At 49.5% G+C, this 25,248-nt stretch overlaps 10 protein-coding genes across 10 annotated transcripts; 6 read left to right on the forward strand and 4 right to left on the reverse strand.

Moving 5' to 3' along the window:
* Positions 1-50: 50 nt before the first annotated feature.
* On the forward strand, positions 51-1,005 carry BDQ94DRAFT_153357 (DUF3245 domain-containing protein). The gene is made up of 2 exons (XM_026768133.1): positions 51-256; positions 389-1,005. Exons 1-2 carry the CDS (start codon positions 72-74, stop codon positions 897-899), a joined length of 696 nt encoding a protein of 231 aa, XP_026620715.1. The 5' UTR covers positions 51-71; the 3' UTR covers positions 900-1,005.
* BDQ94DRAFT_153358 (HSF-type DNA-binding domain protein) lies at positions 1,001-3,750 on the reverse strand. The gene is made up of 6 exons (XM_026768134.1): positions 3,386-3,750; positions 3,168-3,266; positions 3,034-3,101; positions 2,629-2,972; positions 2,487-2,556; positions 1,001-2,425 (listed from the first exon to the last, which is right to left on the reverse strand). Exons 1-6 carry the CDS (start codon positions 3,733-3,735, stop codon positions 1,623-1,625), a joined length of 1,734 nt encoding a protein of 577 aa, XP_026620716.1. The 5' UTR covers positions 3,736-3,750; the 3' UTR covers positions 1,001-1,622.
* Positions 3,751-5,445: 1,695 nt separating this feature from the next.
* BDQ94DRAFT_184360 (F-box domain protein) lies at positions 5,446-7,347 on the forward strand (the record flags this gene model as incomplete). Its single annotated transcript, XM_026774633.1, has 4 exons — positions 5,446-5,525; positions 5,626-5,791; positions 5,904-6,259; positions 6,326-7,347. The coding sequence occupies 4 exons, from the start codon at positions 5,446-5,448 to the stop codon at positions 7,245-7,247; spliced, it is 1,524 nt and encodes a 507-aa protein (XP_026620717.1). The 3' UTR covers positions 7,248-7,347.
* On the reverse strand, positions 7,257-9,637 carry BDQ94DRAFT_153363 (succinate--CoA ligase (GDP-forming) subunit beta). Its single transcript, XM_026768135.1, has 8 exons — positions 9,442-9,637; positions 9,272-9,355; positions 9,131-9,203; positions 8,965-9,064; positions 8,360-8,905; positions 8,251-8,297; positions 7,906-8,198; positions 7,257-7,831 (listed from the first exon to the last, which is right to left on the reverse strand). The coding sequence occupies exons 1-8, from the start codon at positions 9,493-9,495 to the stop codon at positions 7,697-7,699; spliced, it is 1,332 nt and encodes a 443-aa protein (XP_026620718.1). The 5' UTR covers positions 9,496-9,637; the 3' UTR covers positions 7,257-7,696.
* Positions 9,638-9,694: 57 nt separating this feature from the next.
* On the forward strand, positions 9,695-10,129 carry BDQ94DRAFT_110088 (uncharacterized protein). Its single transcript, XM_026763543.1, has one exon. The coding sequence runs from the start codon at positions 9,739-9,741 to the stop codon at positions 9,991-9,993; it is 255 nt and encodes an 84-aa protein (XP_026620720.1). The 5' UTR covers positions 9,695-9,738; the 3' UTR covers positions 9,994-10,129.
* Positions 9,695-11,543, reverse strand: BDQ94DRAFT_153368 (SDR family oxidoreductase). Its single transcript, XM_026768136.1, has 6 exons — positions 11,421-11,543; positions 11,112-11,336; positions 11,051-11,058; positions 10,849-11,000; positions 10,697-10,791; positions 9,695-10,636 (listed from the first exon to the last, which is right to left on the reverse strand). Exons 1-6 carry the CDS (start codon positions 11,462-11,464, stop codon positions 10,267-10,269), a joined length of 894 nt encoding a protein of 297 aa, XP_026620719.1. The 5' UTR covers positions 11,465-11,543; the 3' UTR covers positions 9,695-10,266.
* Positions 11,544-13,638: 2,095 nt separating this feature from the next.
* Positions 13,639-15,666, forward strand: BDQ94DRAFT_110117 (putative C4-dicarboxylate transporter/malic acid transport protein). Its single transcript, XM_026763544.1, has 4 exons — positions 13,639-14,307; positions 14,375-14,690; positions 14,761-15,171; positions 15,236-15,666. The coding sequence occupies exons 1-4, from the start codon at positions 13,944-13,946 to the stop codon at positions 15,582-15,584; spliced, it is 1,440 nt and encodes a 479-aa protein (XP_026620721.1). The 5' UTR covers positions 13,639-13,943; the 3' UTR covers positions 15,585-15,666.
* Positions 15,667-16,388: 722 nt separating this feature from the next.
* BDQ94DRAFT_110135 (xanthine phosphoribosyltransferase) lies at positions 16,389-17,767 on the forward strand. The gene is made up of 5 exons (XM_026763546.1): positions 16,389-16,638; positions 16,872-16,978; positions 17,043-17,355; positions 17,427-17,539; positions 17,600-17,767. Exons 1-5 carry the CDS (start codon positions 16,606-16,608, stop codon positions 17,646-17,648), a joined length of 615 nt encoding a protein of 204 aa, XP_026620722.1. The 5' UTR covers positions 16,389-16,605; the 3' UTR covers positions 17,649-17,767.
* Positions 17,768-18,154: 387 nt separating this feature from the next.
* Positions 18,155-19,053, reverse strand: BDQ94DRAFT_110132 (dolichol-phosphate mannosyltransferase subunit 3). The gene is made up of 3 exons (XM_026763545.1): positions 18,866-19,053; positions 18,717-18,785; positions 18,155-18,600 (listed from the first exon to the last, which is right to left on the reverse strand). Exons 1-3 carry the CDS (start codon positions 18,911-18,913, stop codon positions 18,439-18,441), a joined length of 279 nt encoding a protein of 92 aa, XP_026620723.1. The 5' UTR covers positions 18,914-19,053; the 3' UTR covers positions 18,155-18,438.
* Positions 19,054-19,803: 750 nt separating this feature from the next.
* On the forward strand, positions 19,804-24,819 carry BDQ94DRAFT_163398 (ABC1 kinase family protein; the record flags this gene model as incomplete). Its single annotated transcript, XM_026769729.1, has 9 exons — positions 19,804-20,164; positions 20,250-20,384; positions 20,442-20,561; positions 20,619-20,753; positions 20,807-21,990; positions 22,052-22,148; positions 22,820-23,175; positions 23,238-24,577; positions 24,642-24,819. 9 exons carry the CDS (start codon positions 19,804-19,806, stop codon positions 24,817-24,819), a joined length of 3,906 nt encoding a protein of 1,301 aa, XP_026620724.1.
* Positions 24,820-25,248: the final 429 nt, after the last annotated feature.

The following is a 25,248-nucleotide window of genomic DNA, read 5'->3' on the forward strand; positions in this document are numbered from 1 at the left end:
TCGCAAAAAGTTCCATCCATATCGAGCCATCAAACCACCACCGCAACAATAAAACATACAAAGCAGACACAATGTCGGCGTCAAAATCAGAAACAGACATAATTCTCAATAAGGCCAACGTAGCGCTAGCCCGGAGCCAGCGTCTCGTTGCCTCATGGCTACCTGCACCGACAGCAGACGATCAAGCGAACAGCAAGAAAACCGAAGAGGAATTACAGCGAGAAGAGGATGAGATTTTCACGGCAGTTCCGGAAACGTATGATACACTTTTTTTTGTTTTTCTTTTCTGCCTGCGCTATCTTCTAGAATATCCTCCCGGGGGGAGGAGGGGAGGGTCTCGGAAATACAACAATTGATGAATATAGCTAACAATCGGTTCAATGTATAGATTAGGAGTCGGTGCACCGCTCCCTACTAAAGCCGCGGACGGGAGTTGGAATCGAAGCGAATTGGATTCGAATGACAAGTTACGAAAACAGCTCCTGGGGAGAAATTACCAGAAGGTTATGGCTGCGAAGAAGGCCTCCACTGCGAAGGGAGGCGGTAATGATGCGGCTGTGTCAACAAATCCCGCTAAGAATGGGGTGGCGAAAGCGGAAGAAGAGGATGACGATGACGAGGAAGAAGGACGGACGGCGCTGATAGGGAGGAAGAAAGCTATGCCTGCGAAAAAGCGCAAGGCGGCTGAACCGCAAGCCCAGTCGGAGTCTGAGACGATTGGAGGCGAATCTGGCGAGTCAAAGCAGACGAGTAATGTCGGTGATGGCAGTGAAGCCAAAGCCGATCAGTCAGATAAGCAACCGGGAGCTTCATCACGGCCCGCTAGTCGGAGAAAGAAGGCGACGAGCTTCTTGGATGAGATCTTGGCCGAGCGATCGAAGAAGAGAAAGAAGAGGTGAACAAGCGTTTTACATCCTCTCGCCTCACCTGAACGGAGCCCAGTCTACGATATAATCAGATGTCTATAACCTCCTGGAAATGAATATACCCATTTAGTTCTCTGTGTTTACTTGTTCGTGAATACGTCTGATAATGTTATCAAATCCAAAAGACTCAAATGATTGTGCGCCTGCAGCCGAATATCACTATGTCCACTGCAAATCTAAATTACTATACCCACACAATATCGTGCACCACCACCCCAAACCCAGGGTATATAATATAACAACAGGAAGGCGGTGCAGCCCAAGAACGGTCGTCTGTGCAAGGGCCTCCACCATCAAGAAGCAATGCTGTCCAAGAAATATAGAAAAACAAATTAGTGCCATCCAAACCATGCCCGGTAAGCATGGGTTCCAACATGCTGGAATCCATGTATGTTGTATCAATTGTACAGTAGATGTTCCCACCCAAAAAGAAGTTAAACACAGAAAGTACAGATGGGCAATACTCCACAAGATGCAGTACCAGTCCAGAAATGAAGGGCTGAGCGTGAGTTTCTCCTGGTGATATGCTTTTCCTTTACCCCTTTCCAAATATAAAAAGAAACGTGCGCCCCGAAGAACAAGAAATCTACAGCTCCGATTCCGGTCGGGTCCCGAATATCAGCACCAAGCAATGCTCCTGCGAGAATCCCCGGATCAAGGGTATGAATGCAGCAAGTAAAAATGACGAAGTTGGATTTATTCCAATCGCTTCCGTTTTCGATCGTCAGCCATGGCGTGTTGGTCTTCGTCCGGCCGTTCCGCAGTATCAGCCGGGTTTAGGAGCGAATGAACATTGCTGGCCATGCTAGAACGTCGAGTTGCTGGCAAGGACGATTCGTGTCGAGGAAATCTAGGTCCTAAGGACCAGCCGTTGTCGGTCGGGGGGTTCTGATCGGGGTGCAACGGGGGGGTGGGGTGTCGAGTTTCCTGCAGACGCCGCGGCGCCCCCATTTCATACTGGGCCAACACATCTCGGACTGACTGTTCACTTGACGTCGGAGTGCGGTGTCGAGACGGAGACCAGGGGTTCGCCGGCTGAGGCGGTGGATGGGCGGTAGGGAACGGCGACACTCCCGTTGGCGGCCAGCCATGCTGTCTGATGTCCGCCGAAGTGTGCCGACGCGCAAGATTAGGCCCAGGCGGGGAGGAAACGGAGGAAAGAGGATGAGGCATTGGTTGCTGCGGAGTGACGACCGTTGGCACTTGCGAACGATTGTAGCTAGGGGAAGAATTTCCGGTGCCGATTGACCCGTATCGCCGTGGAGAGACGGCCAGATGAGGCGGAACAGGGGGTCGAATCATACCGGCCCTCGAGGGGTCCAGCATCGATGGGCGGCGACTCTCTTCTGGGGGCATTTGGCGCGGCGACAGCGGCGGACCTGCATCGCCAGAAATGCCGGTGACGTAAGGTTGTCGGACGGCCAAGTACGGGTCTGGAGGATGCTCCAGGGCCCGCACAGCCTCAAGATGCTTCTCCAATTCCGCCTGCATGGTTGCCACTACTCCAAGTTAGTTTATCATGTATTTAGGGGCCATCAATAGAGGATGGATGGTCCTCACCGTCTCGATACAGAAGGCTCTCGCGATCGGGGATCATGCCTTGGAGGAACCGTGAGATGGAGTGAGTCCACTGGATTACGGGAAGAATCAGCAAACGAAATCACTAGAACATCGCAAACGCATTGGAGGCCTGTCAACTTACGTGGTAACACCTGGTTAAGCTCTCGGCCATGGATTGACATCTCGCATTGAGGGTCGCATTTCCTTCTTCGGCGTTCCTTAAACGAGCATGCAAGTCATACATGGAGTGCTCCAGGTTCATCAAGCGGGACTCGGTAACATCGGGAACTGGCTCAGCGGGGGTGCCGGGCTGGGAGGCGGCGGCCTTGTGACCAGGAAACGAGTCGCGATGAATCAATGCATGACGGGATGCGCGCCGCTTGATCTCTCGCAAACCGACGAGATCTCCGCGCTTGAAGTTGCCATTCCCATGTTTAAACTCCCACAGAGCGGAGTCTGGCGAACCGGTGTGGAATACATCGCTCACTGGGATCCATGTATATCAATAACGGTCGGGGCAATGCATTTGCTGTCTCAGCCCGCATACCTTTATGAAATCCGTACATATTCAGCTGCCTGACGAAGGACGAAATGTTGGTGTGTTTGAAGTATTGACTAGGCTGTTCGTTAGCAGCTAGCTCCCGCAGAGCGCGCGATAGTCTGCGATAGGGGAAGACTAACGCCAGGACTTTGGAGAATTCGGAAGTCGGGGACATGACGAAGCTATCATTCGTACTCGACCATGAGATGAGGTGTTGAATACTGGGATCTTCTAGCATACTAATCAGGGTTGTCAGCTTGAGTCCGTTACCGAGAAGGGTAAGGGGAACGGGGAGAAATTCGAAAAAAAAAAAAGGTAACAAGACGCAAGAATGGACGACAAACAGCCTCTGACGTACTTGTAGAGCTTGTGGATAAAGGCCGTCTGAACGACCTTGGGCTGCTGAGCAGCAGCAGCCGCACCGATGGCTTGAGTGGGAGCGGCATGGTGATTCACATTGGAAGGTTCAGTAGAGCCATTGGAGGTGGCGGTGGTGTTGTTTGCGCCCGCCCGATCGCTATCGGGACTGCTATGGATGGGGGGCGCGGCACCCGAGGCAGGAGGAGTAACCTCCATGGGGTCACCGGTGGACTGGCTGGAGGGAGGAACAGAGGAGGCAAGGACAGGAATCTTGCGGGTTTTGCCGGGCGCATCGATAGCAGTGAGGATAAGCGGACTTCTGGACGGGGGATCGGCGAGACCGCTCATCTCGCGCGGCGGAACCAGGGGGGGGGAGGGGAGGGAAGGAGGAGCAGGAGCAAGAGGAGGAGAGGGAGGGAGGGAGGGAGGGGGGGAAAGAAAGAAGAGGAGGAGGAGGGAAAAGAAAAGGAATGAAGAACGGGGCGGCCGAGGAGGGAGCCGCAGCAGACGGAGAGAAGAGAGAGAAAAGAAGGCGAGGCAGAGACAGACAGACGAAAAGAGTAGACGACGGGATTTGCGTAAAGTTAAAAAAAAAGTACTTAATTCCTTTTCTGCCCTTTACTTTTCCAAGCCTTAAAGAAGTAGGCCAAGACCGAGTTTCTTCAGGGTGAGAGAAATTTATGAAGGGGAATAATGCAATTAATCAAAAATAACGTAGAAAAATAATATACTAGTTAGATTAATGATGGGGAAATTGTTGAATAATAATAGGGAAGTCGAAAGAAACAGAATATTGAAGGATAATAAGTATAAGAATCAATAGATGAGGGAAGCTGCCAGTTTTCTTTTTATGATTTTCTTATTCCCGCAAGAACAAGCAACCAGCAGCACCCCCAAAAAGTGAGTAAGTGGTAGTAAAAGTAGAAGTGGATGTGTTGGAAGATAAGAAATGAGAAATGGATTGGGAGAAGAAGATACTGGAGGTGGAGAGGGGGAAAAGGAGCAGGAATAACAAGAAGAAGAGAAAGAATGAATGAGTAACTGAATAGTCCAGTCTAGTTCTGTCAAGTTAGTAGTAATAGAAGTAATAGTAGTAGTAGTTTGTTGTTGTTGTAGTAGTAGTACTACTAGTAGTAGTAGTAAAATTGCAGGATGGGATGGGATGGAATGGATTCAATTCTGGCTGCTGATGATTCTCGAACGACGAGCCCCCAAGAGTCTGGGCCAGACTGAACTTGAGGATCATCGCCAGTCAAAAAAAATAAAAAGTGTCTCCGCTTCCCGAAGCATCGCCGTGCTCTCCATTGGTCCATCCACCCCCAAAATCTAACCTCTGTTCCCTTCTTCAGTTGCTTTTGGGTTTTCGCCTTCCGATCAGCCTGCTGGGGCTGCGCCGTAGATCGATGACCCAGCTTTTCCTGTTTCTCGCTTGCTGCTTGCTTAACTTCTTCCCCCCTCGTCACTTTCCGATCGACGTAAGCCTTCCCAAAGTCTGTAAGAAGAAGGAGGAGGAGGAGGGGGAGAAGGAGAGGAAAATAAATAATAAAATAAAATAAAATAAAATAAGGGAACGAGGCTAAAATATCTAAGGTCGTCTTCGCATAGTTGCATAGTATTTATTGGTGGATGGATCAAGAATGCAGTGACCGCGCTCACTAATGGTTGTTGGTGCTTGTAGCTGGGTACTTTTGTCAAATTCTCAAGAAATAAGTAATGAGTATGCGAGAAAGTGGAGAGCTGTGAGCAGATCAGACAGGAAATTCCTTCCTCTTCTCTTAATACTCGATACACTAAAAAAGTATCCAGTATCTCAGTAAGTAGCTACAAAGTCTTCGTTCAGAGTGAAGATGGGAAGAGTGTCTGCCTGCCTGAGCAGCTCTAGACCCTGCAGGACGGCTCGCCTTAACTATCGCTCTTCCCCTTCCTTTTAGTACCATCCACCAGGCCATCCAAACCATCCTAAATACTACTATCCATCTATCGACCTTTCTTTCTTCCCCCCCTCGTAGCTGAGAATTTGAGACCTCGTCTTATAATAGCGTCGACTGGCTGTCAGCCATGGCCGCCGATGCCGCTCCTATACAGCAAATCATCACCCTCTTCACCCATCTGAATACGAACTCAGCTCGACATGATGCGTATGACCATCCATCCATCCATCCATGATCTTCCTTTTTCCTCCTCCCCCCCAAAACAGAACCCCGATGCTAGCTTTTAGCTCATGCAGTCCCCCGACAGGTATCATCGCATTCTAGACCTACTGAACCCCCATGAATGGCGCGATGTACAAAAGCGCATCAACCAGCGCTCCTTTCAAAAAGATATTCTAGCGGAATTGCCTCCAGAAATCGCAGTCCAAATCGCTCAGTATCTTGACCTTTCTGACCTCTTTATCCTTCAAAGGGTATGTTCCAATCCTTCGTGGTCTTGGAAATAAAAAAATGACCTGCCACCCTTATAACCCGTGAGACTGAGTTCAAGCCACATTCCACCAGGTCTCTAGAAAGTGGCTCCAGCTACTGTCCTCGGAACTGATCCAGGGTGCTGTATACCAACAATACACAGGGCATGTGGGCGCAGCAGCACATGTCCTAACTAATCACTTCACCCAGTATGCCAAGTATAGAATCCGTCTGGAGCGTGGCCTACCCATTTGCAATCTCCAGGCCCCCAACCTCTTCCCAACAGATGGCTCGAAGCTTGAATGCTTGGATTACGCCAATGGAAGGTGTGCTTGGCTAGATAACGGCACCCATGTCGTCGTGCACGATCTCTGCAAGCGCTCCACCCAGCGTTTTTGCACGGAGAATCGAGATTCGTTCTGGGATTTGCGTCTCTCCGATTCCATGGTGGTTGCGATCAGCGCGCGTGCGTAAGTACACATAATACTCACACCACCACAACTTGTCACGGCTGCGTCGAGAAAGGAACACATTAGACACCCAGCTCATCCCGAGTCTAGATACTGCCACGCCTGGAACCTTGAAACGGAAGAACACGCCTCGTTTCGCATCCCCGCTTTCAGCTTTCGGGCCTTCGTTGTTACTGGTCTCAAGGTTGCTCTGAGTTTCATCAACCATTCTGCAGCTGGTGACGAGGAGTCCAAGATCTATTACTGGGACATGAGCTCGCGAACTGCTCGTACCATCCAAATAGCACCCCATCTGGCATTGATAGGCCTGCAACCCACCACCAACAGTGTGACCACTCTCCTCCTCGAAAGAGGAGATGATCCCACGAACCCCCACCATTCGCCCTGGGACAGACTACGTGTCGTAAAACACACCTTCGATGATCACGGACGCACCACCAGTCCACTACTACCCTCCTATACATTACATTTACCGTTCCCTATTCAGCCTGGCTGGACTATTGCCGACATATCAGACAGCTCTACAAACAACTTAGCCGTCTTTAACTGCACCCCGCCGCCTCAACCCAGTACGCGGTCGGCGACGACGACAACGACCACCCTTCACTATGTTCTTGTAGTCTCCTATGACCCGCAGCGGGACCAGATTCACGTGCACACACTGCCCCAGGAAGAAGGCACACCTTATTTTCCCTTTTGCAAGACCGCGCTGGATAGTGATCTTCTCTACTACGTAAAGAGTGATAGGGGGAAACCGGCCATTTGGATCTCCAGTCCAGCCTCCCGCATCCCTCATCGCCCGGCTGAATCCATGAGTCTCGGGTTGCCTCGAGAAGCCTCGAATGCCATCTATACGTATGCGAACATGTTCACTCTCCACGGCGATCGCGACTTTGTTCTCCTGGTCCACGAGACCGATGTGAAAGTGTGGCGGTTTAAAGACACACAACCTCCAGAGTCTGTCGATCTGGCGCTTCTAGCAGCATGAAGGGTAATATCACCCGGCAACACCAAAAAGTGGGCATGAAAAGGGAAAATACATTTAACATAAGAAAATGAACCTAGAAATGGACGATATACAGGACCATCAAATGCTCTCTATAAGGATACCCCTCGTGCTCTCTTCGCCTGAATCCGTCTCATTTCACCATTATAGCAACTCGTTTGTGATAACCCCTATGACCGATCATGTTCTAAGCAGCAGGAGTGCGTTAGCATCGTCAACGAAGCCTATGGTCACCAACCGTCGGCCTATTGCTCCGCATCTCGCCGCACTATCGAACACACGTGAACCTTCTGAATCCCTGGCCATGGGAGTGGGGGAAAGCAAGAGGGAAGTAAGAGAAGAAAAAAGAAAAAGGAAAATAGAAAGAGTACAAGAGACAGTGGAGCAGTAGACAAGGTGACGCATCTATAAATCCAAATCCGACTCGGAGATTAGATACCAAGAGTGAACTCAACGCCAACGTCGATCTCGCGGGCCATCTTGACGACCTTGGAGAACTGAACAGACTTCTCAGCAGCGCTCTGGAGATCCTCAATGGAGAAGATCTTGAGGCCAGACTCGTTGATCTGCAATTCACGTCAGTTAACTTGTGTTCGCGTGGATTTCATTATGCTGGTTCGCATAGACGGTAAGAACATACCAGCTTGTGAGCCTGCTCCATGTTGGTACCCTGCAGACGGGCAACGATGGGAGTGCGCAGACCCATCTCCTGCACGACGTTGATCAAACCCTGGGCGATAGCATCGCAGCGAACGATACCACCGAAGATGTTGACGAAGATAGCAGTCACCTTGGGGTCGCTGGTGATGAGCTCGAAAGCGGACTTGATGGCGGCAGGGGTGGCACCACCACCGACATCGAGGAAGTTGGCGGGGGCACCGCCGTTAAGCTTGATGATATCCATGGTGGCCATGGCAAGACCAGCACCGTTAACTATGGTGACCGTTAGCATAAACCATATCAGTCGATTTCGATGGATCCATACCCAGGCATCCAATGTCACCGTCAAGCTTGATGAAGTTCAGACCGTGCCTATGCCGTAGATTAGAATGCTTTCGAGCGTTGTATAGATGCAAGGACCAGGAGGATCTTACTCAGCGGCCTTGACCTCATCGGCATCTTCCTGAGTGGTGTCTCTCCAGGAGAAGACCTCCTTCTGGCGGAATTCGGCGTTGTCATCGAAGCCAAGCTTGGCATCCATGGCCATGACCTTGTGGTCGGAGGTCTCAGACAGAGGGTTGATCTCAATCTGGGTAGCATCCTTCTCCATGAAGACCTTGTAGAGCTTCTGGATGGTGTCCTTGGCCTCCTCGACGCACTGCTCGGAGAAGCCGAGCTCGGTGACGATCTTGTGAGCAATGGCATCGGTCACACCGACCTTGATGTCAATGGGAGTGGTGATGATGGCCTCAGGGTTCTCCTTAGCGACGGCCTCAATGTCCATACCACCTTGCGACGAGGCGACAATGACGGGGCTCTGAGAGGCGCGGTCCATGAGGACAGCAAGGTAGAACTCGCGGCGAGCAAACTTGCGCTCACAGATGTAGACAGAATTGCAAAGACGACCAGCAGCGCCAGTCTGCTTGGTGATGAGCTTCTGTCCGATCATCTGGCTAGCGAACATCTTGGCCTCGGTAGGCCTAAAATTTTATACATGTCAGCGCAAGCGAAGACTCGGAATAACGCGGGTCACACTCACGAGTAGATCACGCGCACACCACCCTTAAGGCCATTGTCGAAAGTACCCTTACCACGACCACCAGCAAGAACCTGGGCCTTGATGACCATGTCGTCATTACCTAAATGTCCTCGTCTTAGTAGCCGTCGCGAACTTTGGGGTTGGATGGCGGATCACAAAAACGTACCGAGGGACTTGGCAACGGCCTCAGCCTCCTCCGCGGAGCGGGCGACTTCACCCTTGGGCATGCCGATGCCATACTGTAGTATCGTATTAGTGAAGGTTGCAAGGCGAAGTTTTACAAGAGATTTTTGGATGCCCGACGCACCGACTTGAGCAGGTTCGCAGACAGGTATTCGTGAATCGACAGGTTTCTCTGTTGCTGAGCAACACGGGACTGGACGGAAGACTCCTGTCAACAACGGTGATGTTAGCACGCCGATCCGCCTTTAGGAGATTTAACAGGAGTGAAGGGCAACGGGGCCCAGGGATGCTTACCGTCGCAGCCCTCAAAGCTGCCGTAACCGGTTTGCTGCGGGCAAGCTTGAACATGGTGACTGAGATATTTAGATGAAAGGAGAGGAGAGGTATCAAAAAAGTCTTGTCGGGGAGAGGGGAGTGACAAGAACAAGAGAATCCTCCGACGTGAGGTTATGCGGGAGAAGATGGGGGAGGTATTTGGGGTGTTGATGGGAGAACAGCTTTCTTTTTCGCGGCTGCGCTTCTCGGGATGATAATTGCCTTGGGAGTAGCCATCGGCAGTCACCTGACGGGCCAACCAGCGTGCGCCTCGGGATGATTAAGCAGCACAGTTCCCGACGCGAATATCACGGAACGGAGCCATCTCTCGCCTGGTTGATCCTAGGCTTGACCCTTTCGGGTCTGAAGCTCGTCGATGGCCTATCTGGGCCGGTCAGCATGGATCTGAACCCGTTAGGCAATATCAGTGAGGAATATATAGCAGCTAAAACCATGATATCTTGGCCCAGTTACTATGCTCTCGGGCAGTTAGTTCTTCTACTGGCGCCTCGCCCCGAACCCGAACCCTGAATCCGCCGGCTTCTCCTCCCAGCCCGGGGGCATACGGCAAATGGTTTAAACGGTCTTACAGTGTCGGCGTGCACCACTTATTGCCCTGCAATGTCGGAGAAACCGATCTACTATTGTCACACAACCGGTTCAAGCAGAGAAGATACCATCTTAACCAAAGAACGCCGTGTTTTGGAAAGCTAATATTACATTTGGAACGAAAGACCCGAAGGATCGACGAGAACCCCGTCCAGTAAACCAGATTTACCGGCCATCATGCCGTCCTCTCCTGTTTCATTTTCCAGCCGCTCTTCTGAGTCTGTTGAGTTTGAACATCCTTGTCACAATCTTCCCAGACAGGCCATTCCAAGCCCATCCCCCCATAAGCAGCCAGATCAACCAGCTTCTGTTACCTTCCCAGATCCAGCTCTTCCGACCTTGCGCCCAGGGCCAAATCCAGCGCCATGGTGCAGATCCATAGAGGACCTGTGTGACCACGCTGCGAGCGTACGCTTCGTTTGGCATGGCCCCAGCCTGGCTATGTACCACCCGTCGGTTATATTCGTCCTCAATTGGTGCATAGATTGAGCCGGGAACCAGAGTACGCTTGACACGGGCGATGCGAGATTGCACACCCCCGGTAATGACGGTAGTGACGTGCACACTAGATATTCCCATGTCAATCAATTGGTTTCAGGCGGAGGGGGCTATTGAAGTAACATACCCGAACGGAGCTAGTTCCACGCGCAAGGCATCGCTAAACGAGTGCACAGCAGCCTTTGAGGCGTTGTATACGGACCCGAATACGTAAGGAACAACCTGGACCAATATCAGCACAAGTAGCTTCCCCTCAAGCTTTCCTCTGAGCACACCCACCCCAGCAACAGAACCAATCTGTACAATAGTTCCCTTAGCCTTCATGAGTAGCGGTAGGAAGGTCTGGCAAATGTGTACAACCGCGACAAAGTTCGTTTCGAACGTGTCACGGATTTCGGAGAGCTCTGCCTCCATAGCCGGCACAGTATAATCTGTAATGCATAAGAAAGGGTCGACGAAAACATCAAGAAATAAGACGTACTCCGGCCACTGGCGACTATATCAGCTCATGATACGTTACCGATTGAAAGATAACTACTTACGCATTGTTGACAAGATAATCCAGTCCTTTCTCCCCAAGCTTCCCTTTCACTTCTGCGAAGCATCGTCGGACGCTTTCCTCGTCGTCCACAGTAAGTCTCAAAGTCTCAATTCCGATAGACGCTAGATCTTCGATTGTCTTTGCATCACGGGCGGTAGCGAACACACGCAGGCCATTCCGATGGAACTCACGGGCCATAGAGTTCCCAATACCGCCAGGAGAGCATCTGCATAATTAGGCAGCATAAGTAACATGTCAACGGGTAATCAAGGGAAGGATGATTATGATGATGATCACGTAAAACACCTACCCTGTAATCAGCACAGACTTCCGTCCGTCTTCGGTTCCTCCCATTGTGCTTTAAAGCGGGGCCGATGGAGAATGGCTGTAGAAGGTGCGGGATCTGATGTATCCTAATGATCTGTCACAAAATCAGGCTAAAGTTGGAGGTGCTTCTCCGAGGCTTTCTGCTATCTATGTACCTACCCTGCCGATCACACTAGTTCAGATGCAGAACCTCGGTAAAGTTACCACATGCAAAAGGAAACATACATTTACCTTACTCCCGACACATGCTGCCAGCTGCTCAGCCTTCCCATCATTCTATTTTGATTAGCATGTTGTATATTTGGCCGTTCTACTAAGATTATTCGAGGGATGGATAATTGAACACATTTATGTGACTAATTCAACCGGTAGGTGATATCAACGACGATCGGTGTTTTCAGTCCTGCCGAAGCCCGCTTGTCTAACCTTCCCTTGGTATTTTACTTAGTTGCAGCTAACAACGCAAGTCTAAACACAATAGAGAGTATCAATATGCCAGTGGGAAAGCCTTCATGGCCTCCCCATATGACTCAATGGCCTTTTCCAAATGCACGCCATTGACCAAGAAGTACAGTAATGGTGGTCCAGGCCCCTGTTATCCAGCTCCCAGTTGGCCTGCAGGAAACCAGGCAAGCACTAGGAGTTTTTTCCAACTGATATGAAGCAGTGTATATAATACGTGGCTGCTGCTACAAGTATAGGATAAGAGCAGTCTGTACCGTACTAGTATATGCTAGCATTTTTGATGGTATTTACTCCCTACAGAGGAGATGCTGTAGCTTCCCGTTCATGCATAAGACATAAATTCCAAAACTAAATACTTACATTTGGCACGGCACTTACTGTATACCCAGACATACACAGTTTCTCACTCATGCCTCGTATGGCATACACGACAACTCATGGGAGCTCAAGCTGGTTATGTGTACTTACTGATAATCAAATGTATCCTAGAAGCGCCGCTATTGAAGATGTTGACTTGGGCATAAAATGTTCCGGCAGGCTCCTGAGTAGGGAAATATAGTACTTGCGAAGATGTACTATGCACTTTACCGTGGAAAAAATAGTGATGGGCTTCTAGAATTATGTGTCCATACTAGATCTGGATCTGAGATTCAGCCTCGCGCAGGTATATCCACGTAGTAAGTGGCATATGCAAGGTGAGGTGTACCTGCAGGCTTGAGTTTATAACTATCCATCCTATCCCATGCCAGGATACAGATAGAAAAAAACTGAGAACGAAAAAATATGATAGACTTAAGACATTAGAAAAACAAAAAAAGGCTGGGCTATGTAGCTGCGCAGTCACTAACTGTTCATATACTCACTTGCAGAGGGTTTAGGGAGTCGGCACTCTTGCAACGCAACGCAACGAATGGCATTACTCTTATCCGCCCCAAGATTGATGAAGATGAGAATATTTGTCAGTGCTATGCAGGCAATAATTGGGCGACAAAGACTCGATGTTATGATCTAGAGGTACATAGTTGGTACCAAGCTTTCCCGGCCCCGTCTTGTATCTAAATAGAGAGTAAAAATTGCTTTTCCACCTCGGCGATAGACACCACTACGTATGCTTCCCGCCTTCCCCACCACGAAAATGGAGGCGTGCCGATATCCGAGAGGCAACAGATTCATTGCCTGCCCAATGCGTCGCCCTCGGACTTACGGCAGTGATATCGCGCTCTCCACAGGTTGCAGGCCAAGTGCCAGAAGGCTATTCTAGACAATCAGTTGCACTCATCTGCCCCGAATCAGCTGTGTCGAAGCGCCTTGACTATTGACGGTCTTTGCGCTCACCCGCTTGGCCCCAGACTCCCTCCTCATAGACCGGGAAGATCCCACTTGTGTGATTGGTGCCAACACCCGGCAAAGTGGACGGCGGCCTCCTGTTAGCAGAGAAAAACAGTGCCGCGATGATGACATGCGAGGAGCTATAACTACTAACTAGTTGCCCCGTCTAACCTTGATCGCTGCCGCACTGGAGTCGCCTTTGTTTTTATTTTTTAAACCTTTTATTTTCGTCTTTTAACTCTCACTGTGGTGGCTAGTAGTTTCCCTGGCTGTACTTCAGACTACTACTATATACGTCTTCCAGCCCTATGTGTTTCAGTTCCAACCGTGTTTGAAACCAGTCTTACGCGCGGGCTTTCCTGGCTTTGTCGATCTGGGGCCGATCTTTTCTCTACGTCATTTTCTATCTCCTTTCCCTTTGACGGTTGTATCCCTGTTTTCAAGCAATTATTCCTTTTAAGACGGAAGCGAATCTGTGTGGTCGTCACCACCTTTTTGCCCCTAGCAGGCCGACTCCTTGTGTATGTGTCTCAGATCAAGTTGCGAAGCATATAGCTGGAGACCGACATTCCTGAGTTGAGAGAACTTTACCCAGCAAGGGTAATTGCAATTCGAGGAACCTGTTCCCAATAGAGATCAGCAGAGGATCTGATCTGAGACTTTGTCCAAAAATTACAAACATGACTGCATTGTTACCCGAAGAGAACCCGCAATGACTCCGGATCGCTTGTTTCCTAGACACTTGAGAAGCCCAGGGGATGATGGCTACCGAACTCCAACCATTGAAGATACGCAAAATGACCTTGCAGAAAATTCTGGCGGGGATTCTTATTTCCACCCAAGAGGATCTATAATAAGCCAAGCCCATACCTCGGCATTAGACGCCATTCACAGCTCTTCATATCGCAAGTCAGAAGGAGACGGGGACGAGGGTGTGGATGGCATGGCTTATCCCCAGAGTGAAGCTGAAACCAGACCATCTGGTCTTGGGTGGAAGAAGCGTATTCGTCACATTACCTGGGCATTTTTCACCCTGACTATGGCAACGGGAGGCATCGCAAATGTTTTGTACTTTGGTGAGTGCGTTCTTGTCCTACGATAGGTATAGGGTGAAATTCAGTACTGATTACCGGTATGAAATAGTACCCTACAGATTTCGCGGCTTGGAAACCATTGGAATCATCTTCTTTCTAGCCAACTTATTCCTCTACCTCTTAATCTGGTGTCTTTTGATCACACGATTCTACCTATACCCTTACACTTTCAAAGCATCTTTTCTACACCCGACAGAATCCTTATTTGTTCCAGCTTCGCTGGTCTCTTTCGGGACGATCCTGATCAATATCTCACAGTATGGACCCGACCATACAGGGCCCTGGCTCACATATGCGGTTGGAATCCTCTTTTGGATTGACGCAGCCCTGGCAGTCATCTCTTCTGCCGCTATCTACCTCATTCTGTGAGTACAAAGACTCCTGACATTAATCTTGTGAGCCTAAAATTTAAGCAGGACAACTAATGCGCTGTAGATGGTCGACCCAGACATTTACAATTGCACAAATGACACCTATTTGGATCTTTCCTGCGTACCCAATGCTTATAATTGGCCCTCATGCTGGGATCCTGAGCTCCAAACTTGAGCCTGCTCGCTCTTTGCGAATCATAATCGGTGGTACCACTATCCAAGGCGTTGGCTTCTTGGTATCCCTGATGGTGTACTCGGCGTTTATTTACCGGCTGATGTCGCAAAAGCTGCCCCGAGAAAATGTCCGACCAGGTATGTTCGTGTCGGTTGGTCCCAGTGCCTTTACTGTGTCTGGGATTGTCAATATGGCCGCCCATGCCAAAAGAAGCTTCCCGGAGGATTTCATGGGCAATGGTGCATTAGCTGCAGACATTGTGAAAGTTGTTGCTAACTTTTCCTGCTTATGGCTATGGGGGTAAGGATGACCGGCCCACCTACATTGATAAATTCTACGAGGTCCGTACTAATGCATGACTCAGGCTAGCAATATTTTTCTTCTTCATTGCAAGCTTCGCACATTGGTCTGCCATTGGACCGGGCCGGATGGTCTTTTCCATGGCATGGTTCTCATTTGTGTTCCCAAATACAGCACTGATAACGGCGACCTTTGCAATTGGAAAGGCTTTCTCGTGCAAGGCAATATCCATCATCGGCTGCGCTATGGTATTTCCGCTTATCTTGATGTATATCTTCGTCTTCTATATGATGGTGCGTGCCATCGTGCATCGCCAAATACTTTGGCCTCAGAAGGGCGAAGATAAAGACGAAGGAGGCTTTGAGGTCAACCGAATCAAGCCTGAGTCACCAGGTGAAATTACACCTGTATGACGGAGTGTCAACGCTTCACTCTTGCAGGCGAATGGTTGTTAGGATGGGGACGAACTTTTCGGGGGTTCCTTTGTTTGGGTCATTTAGCGCAGCATATATACCCTAAGATGCATATAGTCGGTTACCAAAAGACGACTAAAATTCTTTTTGGTAGAACAAATCACTTATATATGAGAGCTGGAATGACTAGCAGTTTCTTGAGTATTCAGTATCTGAGGGGCGTTTCTCGTAAGAATGGAGACTCCTAGTGTAAGGGTCCAAATACCCCGCCATAGAACCAAATAGGAAAAAATAACACTACTCCTAAGGTTATAAACTAGCCTAAGTGGGGTGAATATGTTGAAATTGCAGTATGGATTTCCTGTAATAAGCATAGGATCTACGTAACTAGTAAGAAGCTTCGTACAGCAGGATGCAAGAATCTCTAGCCGCACAAAACGCAACATACTTATCTAGGTCATACTATCTATCAGGAACATCCTGTTTTGGATACCGCCTAGAGACGGAGACCTCCGTCCTCCGCCTCTCCAACTGATTTCCATTACTGATGGCTGGAACAGACCATACCCAAACTGGAATCGAAAACCATACTAGCGCATAAAGATACACCCTGATTGGCCACGATACAGTCCCCGCAACCTGAATATGGTAAAGTCCCCCATGGGCCCATGATTCGATCTGTCTCTGTCGTGTGGCAGCGCCGGCGGGCAAAAAGTACTCGGCAGGGAACCTTATCCAGTTATCCAGCTTGTGACGCAGGTGTTCCTTTAATCCTAATTTTAAAAATTTGAGTAAAAAAAACGAGGGGTAAAAAAAACCGAAAAGAAAAAAAAAATTTCTGGGATCCAATCTACCCCTCATATGTGATCTTGCCATCTCCGTACTCATTAGTATCTTCACCTATCCATCTCACTTGTACACCCCCCTCACCTCGGGTCAAGCCTCTTGATCTCCAACTCTACTACTTATCATATATCCTCAATCGGTCAATTCCTGCGAACCCCTCGCACCCGCCGTCAAAATGCCGCAGAAGGTTTATGTCACGTACAACCAGGTATGCAGTTGCCTTTGAAATCTCTACATTTCCCTTTCATTCCCTTGCAGCCACATGTAGATGATCGTTGGGTTTCGTGCTTGTGTGAGGGCTTGTCTGCCATTAACGGCCTTGCATGCACATACTTCTCTGGTTCATTTGGCCACATGCCCACGTCGCAGCCTAGCTTGGCCGTCGCACACTCGTCCGTTCACTTGAAAAACAATCCGCTAACATCCGAATGTACTTGGCAGGTTCACAAACTATGCCAGGCCTCCGCTGACAAGATCCTGGACACCTTCCAGCCCAATCTTATGATTGCTATCGGCGGTGGTGGCTACATCCCTGCTCGCATTCTCCGGTTCGTCATATTAAAACCACAACTTGATTTAGGAACCCGTTTCTGACGCATATCCTTCACACAGCTCTTTCCTGAAGCGCCCCGGCGAGCCTAACATTCCCATTCAGGCCATCGGTCTGTCGCTTTACGAGGACCTGGGTCGCGGTGACGCCGAAGAAGTCCCCGGAACCAAGGTTACCCGCACACAATGGCTGGACCTTAGCTCTCTGGAAATGGCCAACCTCATTGGCAAGAACATTCTCATTGTTGACGAAGTTGACGATACCCGTACGACCCTCGAATATGCCGTCCGCGAGCTCCAGAAGGATGTCGAGATTGCGCAGAAGCAGCTCGGCCGTGAAGGCGAGAAGACAAACTTCTTCGTCTACGTTGTTCACGTACGTTTATCATTCCGATTATATCAATTTCGCCGAACCTATCGTCTCCATATGACTAACAATCTCTTCAGAATAAGGACAAGCCGAAGAAGGGTGTCTTGCCGGAGGATATGATGACCTCTGGCCGTTACCACGCATCCGTGACCACCGCTGATGTTTGGATCTGCTATCCTTGGGAAGCTAAGTACGTCATCCGATACAGTACCAGGCTTTGAAGTCCCATGCTAACATATACATTTCACAGGGACATTGACGAGCACGACAGACTAGCTGAGGAGAACCCTCTCGTCTGAGCTTCTTCTACTCAGCGCGATTTTGCTCTCGCTTAGCCACATTTTTACCTCGTCTCTTCATCCTGGTTATGCCGCCCACGCATAGATACCGGCTCTCTTTGGTTGCATATATGTTGCGTCCCCCCCTTAGACATTTGAAGAAGAGTTTTGCATGTTTCGGGTTTGCTACGGAAAGGTGTTTTGATGGGTTTATTTGATAGAACAAAAGCAGTTTTGGTACCATGAATGATGAAGATATTAGCCTATATGATGCTCATGGAACAGCGCCTGCATATCTTTGACAGAGACCGGTATTGCAATTAAGGATAGTTGCAATTCAGGTTCGCTTACGCAGAATTCGAAACAACCCGTTTCTTTCCTGGAGCTCAACATAGTACCTAGATGGTAATATGTCATAACTCAGAGAATTCCCAGCCCTGGGGGAGAATTCCTACCACGACAAACCAACACCCACAGCTGCAACAACAGTAATTCCATAATAATACACGTGCCATGCATAGACATACAAACATACCAAACCGAACTCGACCGCTGGAAACCCAATTACTCAGACTAAGATAACAGTTTACTTCAGTAGTTCAATGGGGTAAAACACACTTCCACATACAGATCAGAAAATAAACAAGGCTCCAAGGGCCCTTTTTGCCCCAGGAAAACCTAACATTGCAAGGAGCTAGTAGTAATAACCCGCCCCCATCCAGGAAAACCAGACCACCATATTGCACAAACCAGCCGAATCAACAAGAAAAAACTGATATGGTATTGGGAAGTGAAGGGGGTTCGCTGTTATTTAATCGACGTCGACATTCGCTCTGCGCAGTTCGGCCTTGGCCTGTTCGATCTCCTTCTGTAGCTCGTCATGCGCCTCGGGCACGTCATTGAATGTCAGGATGGCCAGACCCAGCCGGCCGAGAAGATAACAGCCAAAACATATTAGTGCGTAGAATGGGAGCTGTGAGTGACAAGGCGCGATGATTAGCAAGCTGAAAGTGTGGAATTGTGAATCGGAGATATTGTAGATGGGAGGAGGGGGATTGTTGTCGCGGAGGTGGGCGATGAGGAACGTACAACAGGGATGACTTCAGTCTGGACTGTTTCGTTGAGAGGGACGAGGCCAAGGTAGAGGACTAAGTAGAGCTGGAGTTTTGGAAGTTAAGCTGGTTAGTGATATTGTTTGCGACAATTGTACAGCGTGTTAGACGGAGCTAGTAGCATACCGAGGAGACAAGTAGGAGAACGGAGAGAGTCTGCTGGGCACGAGTCATGGTGATGTTGGCGTAAAGTTGCAGGGAAGGTCTGGTAGAATAAAGTAAAAGAGGGTAAAAGTAGAAAAGGACAATGTGATGTTACAAGGTTGCCCGGGTTTAGAATGAGGGACTGCGGGAAGTTGAGCTGCTGTCTGTCTGTACGGAGCGCCTGGCCAAGTTGCCATATCGGGGCGGGTCTGGACTTGCGGCTTGGGGCTAATCGGGTCGCCGTACGCCATCCCAATCCTGGTTTAGTTTCTGTTACTCCTCGTTATGGACAGAATTGATTAATCAATTCTTATTAACTGGGTTACTAGTTACTACTAGTTAGTTAGACTACAGGGTACCTGACAAGGTAAGTAAGGGTCAAGGAGGGGTAGATTTATTTCCCCTCTCATGACGTTAGGGGGCAAAGTTCTGGAAACTAGAGACCTGCGTTTGTCCTGCGGTAGTTGATATGTTGCGAGTGTTGTGTGCTGTGTAGTATAGAATGTAAAGTACGGATTACCATGATTGCAATGTTAGGTCTGGCAAGTTGAATAAAGAAACAGGTAAAAGCATCCAGGAATTACTTAGTTCGCTTGTTCGTCTCTCCCCGCAAGTAGCAGAGAGTCAGTACTAGTACTACTACTACTACCTTTGAGATACACCACCTGCATTTTATTTGCTCTGCCTGCACCTTGGATTCTTCGGGTGCAATAGTTTCTCGCGCTAACTCCGATCAGGTGAAGAACACCATTGTCGCTCGATACTCTATAGATTTCATCCTGGCAACCATTTACAACCTCATGATCGAGCAGTTCATAACTCTAACATAGCCTTGAATCTTAAAGCACAGTGCTTGTTTATTGTCTCACAATATCCACCTAGCTGGACTTACTCTACCGGCGAAAAGCGGGCTTCGAGAAATGGAACCCCCTAGTGACAGGACTGATGTCCCAGGGAGCATGCAGGGCAGCGACCAGCAATCCGAGCTGACCCCAGGAACAGCTGGGAGTGCTCATAGAGTACAATGCCCCTCTCTCAGTCAAGTCCTTTCCGAATTGGCTTCACTGCCACCGGCGTCCACACTTGCGGCAATTGAGCCGTTGCCATCTGAAGAACAAAAGAACTTGTTCGAGTCACTGCAGAAATCCCTGAAAGCTGCAGAAAATGCAAACATTTTGGACGCTCTGAAAGATACTCCAGATATTCTCCAGAAGTTGTGGAAGTGCAGATCGCCCTACCTAGTGCCAGCGGCAGAGGCTATGGCGAATGGCAGCAGAGCCCGTAAGTCATCAACCAGCTCGGTGGTACCATCATCACCGCCAACCAGGCGCGTTCTGTCTTGTCACCTAGCTAATATACGTGGTAGCATTATGGCGGGTCTCCTACGGCAAGATTGGAGTCTTCAACTTTTTCCTTCAGCTTATAGCGTCGAAGGAGACCATTGATAACAGAGTCATCCTCCATGCGTTACGGCTCGTCGGCAACTCCTGTGCTGACACTAGTGAGTGCCTTTGTCCCCTAGGGAAGTCGAAGACAGCTCATTTCTGATCGCCTTCAGATGACAATCGAGAGATTGTAGTGGAACACAATTACACGGCTGCCATTCTACAGCACTCAAGCAATCCCGAACTGATTCAAGTGGTGATCCCTGTCCTGTATAACATTTGCATCGACTTCGGTAATTGGTGCTCCTGCTCGGATCCTTAAAGCTGGCTACGATACTGACGATCCACAGGGCCTGCTCAGACACAGTTAGCTGCTGATAAGATAGTCTATATCCTCTTGAAACTAGTGAAAAACGGTGCATTTAAAGACAACGATGCTCTGCTTGATTATGTCTTTGAGCTTGTCGAGTTGGTCGGAGAACAAGGCATGACTTCACCTCCCCTTTTGCAATTCAATGCTAACTGTGGGAACGCTCAGAACAAGGAATTTCCTCATCTCCCAATGGGACCATCTCGCTTCTTGTAGAACTTGCTCTTGACGAAGATGTGGCTTCCACCCCAGCGCGTTTCTCCGGTCTTGTCAGTGGCCTGGCGACATATCTAAACAATACGCGCTTCCAAGAAATTTGCATATCTAATTACATAGTGCCCAACATTTTGGCGGTGCTCAGCCGGTCACTGACCTTCAATACTGAGTCCTCTGGCGAGGATACCCAGGCATTAGCACAGTCACGGTTGAAGATCAACCAAATCCTTGCGGAGATCTCCGGATCGACCTCATTCGCGCAGTACTATCCGCTAGACTCCCCTCTGGCTCAGTCTCTCAAGACGTGGCTAACATCGACGGAGGACCAACTGCAGATATGCTCCTGCGTTATCCTGGGCAACTTGGCTCGCTCAGACGCGACGTGCGAAAGGATGGTTCAAGATCTGAGAATACATGAAGAATTGATATCTGTCCTTAAGAGTGATGTTAGAGGCGCGGTCTTACACTCTGCACTCGGATTCCTGAAGAACCTTGCGATCGCTGGGAATAACAGGCTGGTACTTGGAGAGGCTGGCATACTCCCAGCGGTTTCACGTCTATGGCAATATGAGTCTGTCCCTCAGGTTCAGTTTGCCGCCACAAGCATCGCAAGGCAGGTGACTGTGGCAGCGATCGATAATATTTCTCGTCTCCTAGAGGGACTTGCCAGGGACGGCACTGATTCTAACGACGAACGGACGTATTTGTCTTTGCTACTTGCTCTCTTCCAGAAAACAGACTCTACTCCCATCAAAACAGAGATTGGACGCACCGTGGCCTCCATATGCCGTACTTTGGTGCCAAAATCTCGGGAAGGGGATCCCACTGCTGCTGCCCTGCTGTCCAGATTCTTTGACTTACATGAGGACATCGCGCTGCCGGTTGGGGCTATGATTGCCCAATCACAATGGCCCGTCGTCCGGAGTGAAGGCTGGTTTGCCATGGCCCTTATGGCGTCCACTAAAGCGGGCGCCATGGCAGTTTCAAGATCCCTGCAAAAGATGCAAATTCTTCCACTACTTGAGGAGACGTTGAGTGCAGATACCTCCGAATCTACGGAGGAGACCGAACAAATGCAGGCAAAGAAAGATCGTGACAATATTTCTGTCCTGGTGCAGGAGTTGTTGAAGAGCGATGTAAGTCTATTCTCGAGATTTGAGATCCCAACTATGATTGATATTGACGCCTCCCTACCAGCCCGACACGCTTGCCGAAACCGATAAATCTACCATGCAGCAGTTGATGCATAGTCATGTTTCAAGGCATCTGCAAGACTCTAAGTCGACATTGAACGGTTAAGAAAGCATCATGTCTTTCATCAGTCCCTCACAAGCATCGTATACCATATTGTCATGTCACCCGTGGTCTGAAAAGAGTTCTTTTTAGACAGTGCCTGTCGGCCGGTGTTGGCAGTGGAGGTTTTGTAAGCTCTGGACGAGCTATCCTGATTAAATGGATCAAAACAGTAGAGTAAAAGTCTCCATAGAATATATGATGGTTGCAGAACGGGCGCCTGCATGAATGCGTAGAAATTCGTAACTAACCATAACGAGTAGCAGTAGGAGAGAGGTACTACTCGATGACGTCGGCCCACGTGCTTGGCCCGCCGGCTGGGCTTCCTGTCCATCCCGAATCTCCAACAAACAACCAGAAGCAAGCAAAGAAAGCGCATCTCCTCTCGCTCCCTCTCCCGCCTTTATTATGACCGCTCAGGCCAGCTATTCTGCTTTCGATGACTGATCCACCTGCTCTCTAGCCGGTGTCTTTACGAGAACATGAGGACGGCCGTCCTCGCGAGCCGTTTCTGTTTAAGCCGTGGTAGAAATCCACTGCTACTGTCCCGCCTTCTTCCGCAGCCTCGATTGCCTTTCGCGCGCAGGCCATTATGGACGCAGCAGCCTTTGCGAAGACCCCCGAGGGGGGGCCCCTCGATCAGAACTGTTCTCATTGCTGCGATGACACCAGGAGCATTCCTCCAGCTGGCCGAGGATGGAGATGACGACAATGGAAAGACTGGCGAGATGCAGATGCTGGAAGTCTCGCGCCAGGAGGTACGAAAGACCGTCGATGACGATGCGCGAGGCTTGAAGCGACTCTGGCAATCGCTCTACGTCTTTACATACTGTTACATATATGACCCGATTGCGACGGGCTTCCGCTTTGTCCATCTGGTAATAATCTTCCTGCCTGTCATTCTTACGGCTCCGACGATATGCTTTGGTAAGCAGTTGAAGGATCGTGAGGGTATACGCACGGGGACTCTATGGTGGTATAGGTTTCTGGTCCGATCTATGGAACGCGCAGGCCCAGCTTTTATCAAGGTAAATATTTGGTCGTCGAACTCTTTCAATCCGTACTCTACTCATTCGCGGTCTTCATCTAGCTTGGACAATGGGCGGCCTCACGTACAGACATCTTCCCACCGGAACTTTGCGACATCATGTCATCACTGCATTCAAATGCACCTGCACACTCCTTGCATCAAACGAAGAGAACGATAAGGAAGGCATTCAATTGGCTGCCATTCGAAGACATTTTCGAGGAATTCCAAGAAGAACCATTGGGCGTGGGCGCTATCGCGCAGGTATACAAGGCGAAGCTGAAGCCCAATCTTGCGGGGACCGATGACGACATCGACCTTCATCCACATGGTCTACGAGACAAGGTCCGAAAGAACGTTGGAGCGTTAGTCAAAAGCTCTCCTCAACGCGTACCATCGTCTTATGTAGCTGTCAAGGTGCTTCATCCGAGGGTAGAACGCGTGATTCACAGAGATCTGAAGATCATGTCGTTCTTCGCATCCTTAATTAATGCCATACCTACCATGAATTGGCTATCTTTGCCGGATGAAGTTCATCAGTTTGGTGAAATGATGAAATTACAATTGGATTTACGAATTGAAGCCACGAACCTCGTCATGTTCCGTGAGAAGTTCAGGTCACGCACTACAGCCTGGTTCCCATATCCGTATCTGGACTACTCTACTCGCGAGGTGCTCGTGGAGGAGTTTGCACAGGGTATTCCACTGTCGACCTTCCTCGAGGTAGGAGGAGGCGTCTATCAGGAAGAGATCGCGAACGAAGGCTTAGATGCCTTCCTCCATATGCTGTTGATCGACAACTTCGTCCATGCGGATCTGCACCCCGGGAATATCATGGTTCGATTCTACCGGCCAAGTGAATTGGATTTGTCACTAGGAAATAAGTCTCGCGCATCGGAGGCACCATCTGCGGAAGAGGTTGATGTTACAGAATCTGTGCTTGCACGGTTGCGCCCACACATCGATAATCGGCGCGACTGGGTGAAAGCGCTCGATGATCTGAACGCTGAGGGCTATCGGCCCCAGCTCATATTCATCGACACTGGACTAGTGACTCAACTAAACGACCTCAACCGGCGCAATTTCATTGACCTGTTTCGCGCCATTGCCGAGTTCGATGGGTATCGAGCCGGTGAACTCATGGTCGAACGATGTCGTCAACCGGATGCAGTGATCGACCCATATTACTTCGCCCTGGGCATGGAACATCTGGTGCTAAATATCAAGTCTCGCACGTTTGCCCTCGGTAGCGTCAAAATTGGAGATGTACTGAGTGATGTCCTATCCATGGTCCGTAAACATCACGTTCGACTCGAGGGAGATTTCGTCAACGTCGTTATCTCGTGTCTTCTCCTTGAGGGCATTGGACGTAATCTAGATCCCAATCTCGATCTTTTCAAGAGGTACGTAGATCCTCTCGCCCTGTTATTTCACACGGCCCACTGACTGACTCGTTTTGCTATCTAGCTCCCTCCCCATTCTACGAAAACTGGGATCCAACACTACCGCTTTCAAATCCGTCCGGTCCGGCGACATGTCCATGCTTCGCGTCTGGGTAGGGCTCGAGGCGCGCGGATTGCTCCAAAGCAGCTTTGAAACCGTCGAGCAATGTGTCAAATACGATCTCTTATCGCCTAACATATGATTTAAGATGCAAGGGCAAGGATTGAACAACATAGCCAGCACTCGCATACTTCTCCAAGCGGTCCAGGGCCAGAGCACGTATTCAGCCCAGTGATTGTTGCGAGACGTAACAGAAATCGGGGTGCGATGTATACCCTCCGTTCTATACGCACAGAGATCCGCCATGGCTTCCAACCCGACGTTGATACGTATCTCGCCGTCAGGCACTGAGCGACAGATGCCGACAACAGCACGGGTGGTCGAGCTTTCCACTACTCCCCACAATTGGCACGGTCAGCACAGACCTTCTTTGTCAGCCGTATTTCGAGGGATGAGTCCGGAATAACGAACGCAAATGACGGTTTGAGCTGAAATAACTGCAAGGCAAAGACATTCTGTACAGTATATTGATTTCATATAGTACCCAGTCATTTATGCACAGCATTACGAT

Source organism: Aspergillus welwitschiae (assembly GCF_003344945.1).
Source record: "Aspergillus welwitschiae strain CBS 139.54b unplaced genomic scaffold BDQ94scaffold_54, whole genome shotgun sequence".
Lineage (NCBI taxonomy): Eukaryota > Fungi > Ascomycota > Eurotiomycetes > Eurotiales > Aspergillaceae > Aspergillus > Aspergillus welwitschiae.